Consider the following 12010-nt stretch of genomic DNA (forward strand, 5'->3'; position numbering starts at 1 on the left):
AAACTTGATTAGACAGACTGATGGTGAGCATTAAACATATTTTAAATCAAACTTCTTTAATTTAAAGTTAAAAGAATAGGAGGGAGCAAGGAGAGAAGATCAATATGTAAATGTCCAAATATGTGTAATTGTTTAGTAAACTATGATATATATATATGTAATGGAGGACTGTGCTGCTGTAAAGGAATAAGGGATAATAAAGATCTTTACAAACTTACATGGCGTGAATCTAGTATATATTGTTAAATCAAAGAAGTATAGAAAGATAGATAAGAAGAGAGAATGCTACCTTCTGTATAAGAGAGGAGAAAGAGGAAAGTATACATATTTCTGCCTATCCTTGCAAAAATAAACACAGGAAAGATAAACCACAAACTAATGGAATTAGTTATCCATAAGGGTAAGGAAAATAGAGTATAAGAATGGGGAAAAAAAAGTAATTTATCTCTTTCATTTTAAAATAATTTCAAATTTTGGAATCAGTTATTATGCTATGTATCCAAAAATCAAAGTAAATCAACAAGTAAGGGGGGAATCCTAAGAATGAATGTAAGCAAATTAAAAAACAGAACTGTTTTTGAAATGAATACTATAAGCATACTGACAGGAAAATAAAAATAACAAATCCAAGTAATTTTTGAACACAATTTTCTGATTATATACCCACAATTTATAGGAAGAAAAAAAAAAACTGCAAATAAAACTTCTTTTTCACATATGATATTTGTAACTATTTTCTATGTATTGTAGCATTGAGCAGATAACTAAATATACTGATGTTTAGGATACTAGGTTCTCGCTGTTGAAATAAGAAGTAAATATGTAGTAGGAAAAAACAAAGAAAAAACCCATGTAGTTGGAGTAGAAATGGAGGTATTACAGCGGTATCAGAATAAACTCATGAATCTCTCTCTGTGTGTGTACATGTGTGTGCATAGGAGGAGACAGTTAATTTACTACTGGTCTAGAATAGCTTCATCTTCATCTCTGGGGATGCCTGGATGTCTGGCTTTGCAGTGGGAATTGTGATATGCTGTTGAAAGTCTGAGACTCCCCTGGGTAACCTTCACAGACAATTTGTTTACTGAAGGTTTTCAACTGGCATAACCAGTTAGACAGCTTGGCTTGACTACATGACCAAAAGGACATTAAAAAACAAAACAAAACAAAAAAACCACAGAGAACTGCTTTGAGCTCACCTGAAGCCAAGAATCCTAGCACAGATCTTGGTGGTTCAATCTAGAGACAACACAACCCATGTGCAAATAAGGACATTGTACAAGAGATGTCTCTCAGACCCCCAATGCTTGCCTGTGCTATATTTTAAATAAAAAGGCTTATGTAAGGATACTCAGTGGAGTCTGATTAGCCCTTTCAAATATCTGAATATGTCAAACATTTGCAGTTAAGAGGAGGAAGAATGGGATATTTGAAACCACCCCTGACTAGAATTTAAATAATAAAAACTAAGGGATTGTTTATGAGAATGAAAGATAAAGAGTGGGATGGCAACCATATGGTTGCCAGTTGGTTGCTTGGCCATCCCTAGGGTGAAGAACAAGAACTGTGTCCACTGATGGACAGAAAAGCGTATCAGTCTGGCCTGAAGTACTTGGATTTAGGGCCAGGGAAGACAGCAAGATGCTTAACGAAAGGTTATGTTAAGTGAGGAGAAGTTAGTCAGGAATATGTTTGCCTTGGTTGCTTTTTATCTGTTCCAGCTAAAACAAAGATCACATACAAACAAGCTGATGTTGCTAGAATCACAAAGTTATGGCCTCTGAGCAAGTGTGTAAAGGGGAGGAACACAGCATCTATGGGGAGTTGGACAGGTATTTTATTTGATCAGAATTTCGTCCCTATATGACCAATGATCACTAACAATCAAGACATTATTTCAATGAGATATTCAGTTAAATATAAAGAGTTAAGTCACTGTGTGGATCCTTATCAACAATCCTCTTCAGAACTGGTACTGAAATGGATATTGGGTTTAAGAAATTTATATATTTCTCCCTTAGCTCTGGCCACTGAGAGGGCCAAGTAGCAATGGCATCCAGTAGAAATGAGCATACCTAGTAACCTGATCTTGGTTTCTAAATACCATTCCCCACTAAAAGGAATGAGCTCATTGGGGAAGTGGCAGATTCCAGGTCTAGGGTAGGGAAGGTATATATGATAGGCCTAGAAAATGTTGTACCAGAAAGTACCAAACCAAAACCAAATCCATTGCTGTTGAGTTGATTCCAACTCATAGGGAGTGCTAAAAAAACAGGATGTATTAGATTGGGTTCTCTAGAGAAACACAAAAACCAGCAAAGTGTATATATATATTTATAGAGAGAGAGAGAGAGAGAGAAATTTATCTTAGGAAAATGGCTCACAAACGTTTAGAAGCCGGCAAATCCAAGTCTCTGGAGTAAACGGGCTGGCGGCAGCCTTAGCATCTGTAAGTGCAGGGGGCCGAGAGATTCAAGGCTGGCAGGCAGTACACTCGTTGTTGACTCCAATGACAGACAAATCCAAGACCTCCAGGCCGAGCGGTGGGCTGCTCACTCACGGAAATTTGTAGTCAGCACACCAGGGTTCCAATCCCTCAAAGAATGTGTGTCTTCCCAGGATGTCCCTGTATATCTTGGAAGCAGGCCACACCCCTACGGGAACTCCCCCCTTGGGCAGACTGGCCACTCAGAACTCAGTCATCTGATCCCATCATGGGAACAACCACAGAGAACTGGGGTCCAGCCAAGTTGACATACAGCTCCAACTATCACACAGGACATGTGAAAAAGAGGACTCAGTTTGAAGGGGCTTCCACTGGTCAAATCTGGGGCACTTTGAACATTAAAATAAGTAACAAGTAAGATAGTAATATTTTGTTTTTGTTAGGTGCTGCCGAGTCAGTTCTGACTCATAACAACGCCATGTACAACAGAACGCAACACTGCCCGGTCCTGCGCCATCCTCACAGTTGTTGCTAGGCTTCAGCCCATTGCTGCAGCCACTGTGTCGATCTATCTTGTTGAGGGTATTCCTCCTTTTTGCTGACCCTCTACTTTATCAAGCATGATGTCCTTCTCTAGGTGCTACTCCCCTCCTGATAACACGACCCACATATGTGAGATGAAGTTTTGTCATCTTCACTTCTAAGGTGCATTCATTCTGTCTGTACTTCTTCCAAGACAGATTTGTTTTTCTAGAAGTCCATAGTATAATCAATATTCTTTGCCAACACCATAATTCAAAGGTATTAGTTCTTCTTCCACCTGTTTTATTCATGGTCCAGCTTTTGTATGCATATAAGGAGCCCTGGCTGTGCAGTGGTTAAAGCACTTAGCTGCTAACAAAGGGGTTGATAGTTCAAACCCACCAGCTGCTCCATGGGAGAAAAGTGGGGCAGTTTGCTTCCCTAAAGATTACAGTCTTGGAAACATTACGGGGCAGTTCTACTCTGTCCTATAGGGTTGCTATGAGTTGGAATTGACTCAACAGCCCACAACAACTACATAATAATAATTACAATGCATTAAATACAATAGGAAATAGGAATGCAGCAGTCTATACTGATGAGAGAGAGAAAGAGAGTGAATGCCAACAGATATAGAAGAAAGGAATGATAGAGTTAGAAAATCATCATTTTGAAATCATGATAAGTAAAATTTGATTTAGGCAAGAATCATCAACAGATGCTAAATCTAGAGCAGGGGTCAGTAAACTTTGTCTATAAAAGGCCAAATAGTAAATATTTTAGGCTTTGTTGGCCATATGGTCTCTGCTGCAACTACTTAATTCTACCATTGTATCATGAGAGCAACAACAGACAATATATAAACAAATGGGTATGGCTGTATTCCAATAAAGCTTCATTTATAAAAGTGGGCAGTAGACTGTAATTTGACCTAAGCCCTCATTATCTAGAGCAAGGGTTCACAAACTATGGCTTATGGGAAATATACGGCTTATAGCCTGTTTTTGTATGCCCTCAAAAATATTAACATTTTTAAAGGGTTAAAACAAACAAACAGAATTCCAACTCCATGGCCTGATCTTATTAAAATAAAGCAGTAATGGAAATGAAAATGAGAGGAAAAATATACAAAGCCTTTATGACAAAAAATCTCAATTTAGCCCTTCATAAACCAAAACCAAAATTGTTGCCATGGAGTTGATTCTGTCTCATGGCAACCATGTAAGACAAAGTGGAACTGCTCCATAGGGTTTCCGAGGCTTTAATCTTTACGGAAGCAGACTACCAGATCTTTCTCCCGTGGAACAGCTGGTGGGTTTGAACTACTGATCTTTCACTTAGCTCTTAATACTGCCAGAAAAATCATGGAATCTGTTTCTAGTCCATTCACTTTGCCATCTTAGATGACCATTTTATATCTTTCCTCTCTCCTTAACCCCCAACATCCCCTCCTCCATCCTCATTCTTAGCTGGTGACTTCACTTCTTATTTCACTGAAAAAACAGAAACACTCAGAAAGAGAACTTTAAACTTTTTCACTTTTCACGCTCTTGTACCTACACCTACATACTCTGCCTTCCCATCTGCTACCACACGTGAGTTGTCCTTGTTACTATATAGTCAATATCTGCACTTTTGCTGCAACCCATCCCCTCTTGTCTCCTCAAGGACATTGCTTCAGTGGCTTTACTTTCTCTGACATTAACAAATTTTTTATTCTTCTTCTCCATCACAGACAAATGTTGTATTCACACCGCATTTTAAATACTTTCTCTTTACGATACTTCCCATCAGACTATTTCTTTGCTGCCTCCCTGCCCCACCCCCATTTGCAGCAAAACTCCTTGGAAGAATTGTTTATATTTGCTCTCTGCATTTCTTCTCCTTACTTGCTTTCTCTTAAACCATTCCACTCCATAGACTATTGTTCCCACCTTGCTGCTGAAACTCTCATTTTATTTGGTAAAAGCAATGATCAGTTCTCCATCCTCACCTTACTTGACCTATCAGCAGCATTTAATAGATCTGGGGTTGCCATGAATTGGAATGGACTTAACAGCAACAGGTTTATTATTTTTTTTCCTTGATAATATTTACTCATTGGCTTCTAGGACTCTACATTCTCCTGGTTTTCTTCTTAACTCAAGTGAATGCTCCTGCTCAGTCTCCCTTGCTGGTTCCTTCTTCTTACTTTGGAGTGCCACAGGGCTCCATCCTTGCTTCTCTTCTTTCTGTATACTCACTTGGTAATCTCACCCAATAGTGAGGCTTTTAATAGTGCCCACATGCCAATAACTTTCAAATCTATTATCTCCAGTCAGTTATCTCTCCCAAACTACCTACTCAATATCTCCACTGGATGTCTAACTAATATTTCAAATTCAACAAATCCAAAACCAAATTCCTGATCTCCCCATCTAAACCTGCTCCACCCACAGCTTTTTTCACCTCACTTGATGACAACTCCATCTTCTAGCTGTTTAAGACAAAAATCTTGAAGTCATTTTGACTCATCTCTCTCACATCCATATTCTGTTAACTCCAATTTTCTAAGTATATCCTGAAACCAATCACCTCTCACCACTTCCACTACTACTACCCTGGTATGAGGCACCATAATCTCTTACTTGGATTATTTGCAATACTCTCCCAATTGCTTCAAACCTTGACCTACTATATAGTATATTTTCAACACAGCAATAGAAAAATCTTTTCAAAATATAAATCAGAACACACCATTCTCCTGCTCAAAACTCTATAATGACTCTTTCATTTAGAATAAAAGCCACTGTCCTTAACATGGCCTACAAGGCCCTCCCATGACCTGGCCACTGATTTTTTCTCTGATTCCATCCTCATCTCCTTTTTCTCCCAGCTTCAGCCACATTGGCCTTATTGCTCTTCAAACATTAGGCACAGCCTCACCTAGGACTTTTGCTCTAATTGTTTCCCTGCCTCAAATACTCTTCTACCATATTTGTTGAACTCCTCTATCTTTTTAAGGCTTTGCTCAAATCTCACCATATTGAATATTGTGGCCTCCTCCTACCCTCACATTTCTGGTACCTTGATTCCTCTTATTATATCTTTTGTTTTACTATAATACCACATTTTGAAATATTATATAATAATTATGTTATACTGTTTTTGTTTTATATTATTTTTTATTACCTGACTCTCCTCCTCCTCACTAAAACTTAAGGCAGGGATCTTTGTTTTGTTCACTGATGTATCCCAAGGGCCTACAAGAAAGCCTGGCACACTGTAAGATGCCAGTAAATATTTGCTGAATAGTCATCTCTGCCTCTAGGCTCCTAATTGCTAACTCTTATCCACAACAAGTTGACTCAGACATACAATCCAACTTTTTCCTCAATTTCAACGAGGAGAAAAAACCCACATACACAAATGACCCATACTGTGGCTGAGCTGACTTTCATGAAAATTTGGAGGCAGAAATTGAAGTGGGTTCATTACAGAAATGCAAACATTAACATTAAACATTAGGTGTGTCTCCCCATTTCTGAAATGGCCTCCCCACTACCAAGGAATCTCAACTGACCTTTGAGAATTTAAAAAGAACTCCCCACACTCTTAGGAAAAGACCGACAGGTCAATAGCTATGAAACAAGTACTAGAACTAGCTGTAAATCAGTTTAATCAATCAGTTCTTTAGTCATAATAACAAATAAACACTAAAGTGGATTTTAAGTTACTTTATCAATGATAACTCACTTCTATAATTATGCTTCTGTAACCCAACCAGTCAGTAATTGCTTCAGGTTTTGAAAGTCAAGTAACTGGGGGCAGACTTACTCCTAAGAATACACTTTTAAGGTCAACTCACTCTTGGCACTGTAACCCACGCAACCCTGAAACAAACCATTCCCCAAGATCCTGTGTAAGACTAGCAGTTTGCCATGTTCACTGAGACTATGCCTCATGGTATGGGTTTCCCTGATTTCAGATACTGAGTGCTGGTCTCATCCTATGACATCATTTACATCACTGAGTCCCGAGGCTCACACAATTTCACTTGATTTTCCCTCCTCTTTGCCCTATTTTTTAAACAAGACAAAATCCACTCATTTTCTGATGTAGTGCATTTTAACCGTATTGATGCTTGAGCTCCTTCCAAATATTCGAAAGCCCTGGAGTTTTTCCCTTCTATTTCAAAATAATTTATTAAGATGCTGTCCTAAACATAGTTTTGTCCCAAAAAAGGAATCTGGGGCATTTGTTTTATCAAAGGTAAAATATGTTTACTTTGTTATACCATGTCAACTACTACTCATTATTATCCCTATGCTGTAGTTCTTCTAATTCTTATTTTGGAAATAAGGAAATGGAGGTTTAGTGACTAAGTAATTTCCCTATAGCCTTGTGATCATTAAGAGGCAGAATGATGATGTAAACCTGCTGCTGTTGTGTGGCACTGAGCCAATTCTGACTCACAGTGGCCCTATATGACACAGGAGAACTGCACTATAGGGTTTCCTAGGCTGTAATCTTCACAGAAGCAAGATCACCAGGGCTTTTCTCCCATGTAACCACCAGTGGGTTTGAACCACTGACCTTTTAGTTAGTAACTGAGCATTTAAAAAGCATCAGGGCTTTTGATCTTTTTCATACATACATATATATATATATATATATATATTATTTTTTAAATCACAATATGCTGCCACCATTCTTTTCTTTCAATACCACCCTACTTTCTTCTCAATTACTTTCTTCTAATGCCTCCTGCACAGGATTCCTAGCCTTGGAAATACACTCTCATGAAGTTTATAGCCTTTGAAACCCTCTGAACAGCTCTACTCTGTCTTATAGGGTCACTATCAATCAGAATCGACTTAATGGGACACGATAACAGCAATGCCACCTAGAAAAGTGTCTAAGGATTAAATCAAGACTAGGCAGGAAGGGAATAACGGTGCATAGATTTGGAAAACTTTGATTCTGAAGCAGAAAATCTTTTTTTCCTTTTGTCATTTTCTTTTTTCCTCATTTCTTCTTGTGGCTTCCTCTCTTGCCTGTTAACCCTCTGGTTTCAAATTACCATGTATGTCAAACCTTGGATCACAATATAGCCTTATGTTCTGAATATCTCAAACACAGACTCATAGTGACTCTATATGACAGAGCAGAATTGCTCCATAGGGTGTTTGAACAATCACCTATTCTGATTGTATCTACTGAAGTGTCCTAGTTTGCAGTGCAACAAACTACGCTTGGCTGTTCCCAACCACTCCTGGGTAGGATTCTATCTACCCATACCTCCAGATATTGTTATAGCTTTGCACCTTAGACAAACATCCACTTCAGAACTAGAGTTGTCTAGTATCCAATGAAAAGACAGCAACCAGATTAAATTAATGAGACCCTTTTAGGCCTGACAAATGAAGGAAATTAGACTAATGTCAAGTAATCCTCAGATTCTTCTCAAATACAGATAATAGTGATCTAGCTAAATATAAATTTGTGCCATTCCCATAGTACAGAAAGCCATCCATGATCTGACTCCTACCTGCCTTTTCACATTCATCTTTCACTACTCTGTGATTCATATTTGATATTGCAGCAACCCTGAAACAATCACCATGTATTGCATATATTCTGCTACTTCTTATTCCTTTACTTTTGTTTATATTCTGGAATGGCTTTTTTTTTTTTTTTTAATTTTCTTAATCCTCTTTTCCAGCTAATTTTCATCCATCCTTTAAAGCTCAGTTCCAGCATCATAACATTCTTTTGAAGTCATTCCTAACTCCCTTATACTGGCTTCAATATATCCTAAATGTTCTCATAATACTTCTATATATATATATATATAGGCATCTAGACCACACAGCAGTCATCCTTTATATATGCCTATCCCACAAGAATAAAAGCTTCTTGAGAACAGGGACTATCTAATTCTAGAACACACAGTGTTCATTACATAGAAGACACCTAATGATTGCCAAATGGGTTTTGATTAAATCAAATAAAATACTGGTAACAAGGTTAGTGATGATGTCAGTCAGTATTAATCCCTAACCTTGATATATTTTTAGGCTGCTGATAAATTCTGACTTTATAAACCCTTCCACAGTACCTAGCTCAGTGTTGGCACGCTCCACTAAAATAAAACTAAACTCAGTGCCAGGGAGCTGATTTTGGCTCATGGCAATCCCACATATTACAGTAGAACTGCTCCATAGAAATTTCTTGCTTGTAATTTTTTTCTTTTTTTTTTTTTTTTCATTGTGATTTGGGCGAAAATTTACAGAGCAAATTCACTTTCCATACAGCAGTTCACATACACTTTGTCTCATGACATTGACCACAATTCACCACAATGCAACAGCTCCCCTCCCACTTCCTCCCCACAGTTACCTCTTCCCAGTGTCCATCCCTCCATGGGCTCCTGTCCCCTGAGCTATCTCCCTGTGCATAAGCAGCCCTTCTTTCTCCCATGATTGTTCTCTCCAAGGAGTGTATCTACCTCAGGTAAATGTTCAACTCCTATGCCTGTCTTTTGCTTGGCTGGATGTCACAGGAGTGGGTTAAATTCCAGACTGAAAGGCTTGCCTCTAATTTTTATAGAAGCAGATTGCCAGGCCTTTCTTTCACAGTGCCTCTTGGTCCACAGTAAGTGCTAAATGAACATTTTTTTCAATTGAATGATAAGAACTGGTGATTAGTGCTTCTTCATGTGTATTGGGTAGGGAAGCTGGAGTAGAGAAGCAAATGACTTACCCTCTCTAAGCTTTATTTTCCTTATCTGTAGCAACAGTAATACTACTACCTACCTCCAAGGATTTTTATATGAAATAATTTCAATAATCTATGAAAAGCTTTTAACCCAGGGCTTGGCTACATAGTAGCTACTTTTAAAAAATGTTAGATTGAATTATATTAAAAACTGTTGTCTTCTGTACATATAGGAAAACCCTTTTCTGAAATTCAGAAGTAAATGTTACTTTTGAACATAACCAACCTACTTGTAATTTGAAAATATATCACTCACCTTTCTTCAGAAGATGAACAAGTAAGTGACCAATTATCTAGAACTAAATGAGAATACAAAAAAAAAAAAAAAAGAATATTAATGGGAGCAGCTCAGGCTGAACAAGTTCTATATTAAAATATAACATATGATATTTACCTAACTTTACACTTCTCAGGTATCTGTCTTCATTCTATTTCAAGAGAGACAAAATATTAGAGGGACAATCCAAATATCAAAGTTCTATAATTTTCTGTGTGATTTTGAAATATGGGGAAGAAGAAATCACCTATTTGTTCTTACCTCCTGGTTATCTGGACTATCCTTCTCTAGAAATGTAGGCTTCTTCTGAAAGGATGCACAAAATTTTATGAATACTATCTCAAAAACAATGCCTAGAAAAATCATGAAGATGATTACCATCCAATCATTTTGAAAAATCCAGGACTCTAGAAGGTCCCATAACATGAAAAATGTATTATCTTCCAGTCCACCCCTCACCCCTTTTTTAAATAATTGATATTGCTTTGGCATATTAGTATGTGAAATTGGCTGCTGTCCCATTCTTAGGTCCTCGATTTTGGATGCCCCAAAACACAAAATGTTGGCATGCCATCTCATAACCACTAATGCTCTGCCAGAAAAATTTCCAGCTGCTCAGTGTCTTATCAAGTGCAACAGTGATTGTTCTGGGTAGAGTAAGACACGTGTCATAGTGGGTATTTAACTGTGCTCACATCATCTTACCTTAGCAATAAGCAAAGCTCATTGGTCAGGCATGTCTAGTGATATAAGTAGTTTGTTTAATTAAAATTTAGAAAAAAAATCCTCTATTAATTTCATAAAAAGAAAAATCAGACCACAACAGCTAGAAGCCCATTACTTACACCTCTCTCTTGATGGCTTTATCATCCTAATTGTCCAAGGAAACTATTTTCAGTTTTGTTCTATCATTGTCATATATATATATATATATATATATATACACACACATATATACAAATAAAATTTGAATTGGTACAAAGCATTTGCATACCCAAATTTTATATTACCACAAGGAACAGTGTATTTTGTGCTTCTTTGTGGCCAAAGAAATATGATCCTTTCTTAGAATGAATGTAGGGTTGCCAGATTTAGCAAATAAAAACCCTAGTTAAATTTGAATTTCATATGAATTTTTTTTTGGTATATTATGATCACCTACGTCTTATTGGGGGGAGCACTGGTAGCATAGTGCCTAAAGCCTTCTGGCTGCTAACCAGAAGGCTGGAGATTCAAACCCACCAGCCACTCCTCAGAAGGAAGTGATACTGCCTCGGAAACCCAAGGAGGGCCACTTCTGTAGTGATACTGCCTCGGAAACCCAAGGAGGGCCACTATGAATTGGGTCCGACTCCACAGCACATAACACCAACCTCTTATAGGCTTCCTTAATTTATTTTTTTTTGCCCTTAAAATGGAACATATATATATGTATGTTTTTTTTTCCCCTAGTAGGGTCTGTTGATATGCTAAAACCTGAAGTTAGACTTTAGAATTGCCTTCCAGTCCTTCTCACCCTTTCATAGTGATTCAAGGGAGCTCTGGTGGCATACCTAAGGTATTTGATAGCAAACCAGAAGGCTGGCAGTTCAAACCCACCAGCCTCTCCTTGGCAGGAAGGTTGAGCAAACTACCTCTGTAGTGATACTGCCTCAGAAACCCAAAGAGGGGTCGTTGTGAGTCAGATCCGACTTGATGGCAGTGACTTTGGTTTCGGTTTATAGTGATTCAAAGGAGCAACTACTTGTGATAACCTTCATGAGATCAGAAGTAAAAGTGGGGCAGAGGAAGACTTAGAGTGTAAGCCTATAAACTCATTGAGTAAGCACAATTTTATTCACAAGTAGTCAGAACGTCTGGACTTTGAATGAGAAATGTTAACAATAATTTGGATTTAGAATACCTTTCCTATGAAGATGCAATTCATACTTCCTTTGTCTTTTTGTTTATTCAAAGTGGGTTGAAGAAAAAGGTATTATTTGTTACACCCAAGTAAGTTTAATTGT

At 37.8% G+C, this 12010-nt stretch overlaps 1 protein-coding gene across 1 annotated transcript in view; it reads right to left on the reverse strand.

Moving 5' to 3' along the window:
* Positions 1–10496, reverse strand: part of CCDC168 (coiled-coil domain containing 168) — a 44197-nt gene extending 33701 nt beyond the window's left edge. The window contains exons 1-3 of the mRNA XM_042782695.1: positions 10266–10496; positions 10122–10155; positions 9984–10026 (exon numbers count right to left, since the gene is read on the reverse strand). Coding sequence (XP_042638629.1) covers positions 9984–10026; positions 10122–10155; positions 10266–10496 — 308 coding nt within the window. The remainder of the gene's footprint in view (positions 1–9983; positions 10027–10121; positions 10156–10265) is intronic.
* Between the last annotated feature and the right edge of the window lie 1514 nt (positions 10497–12010).

This window comes from Orycteropus afer, unplaced genomic scaffold (assembly GCF_000298275.1).
Source record: "Orycteropus afer afer isolate SDZICR_OR568_19922 unplaced genomic scaffold, OryAfe1.0 scaffold00417, whole genome shotgun sequence".
NCBI classification, from domain to species: Eukaryota; Metazoa; Chordata; class Mammalia; order Tubulidentata; family Orycteropodidae; genus Orycteropus; species Orycteropus afer.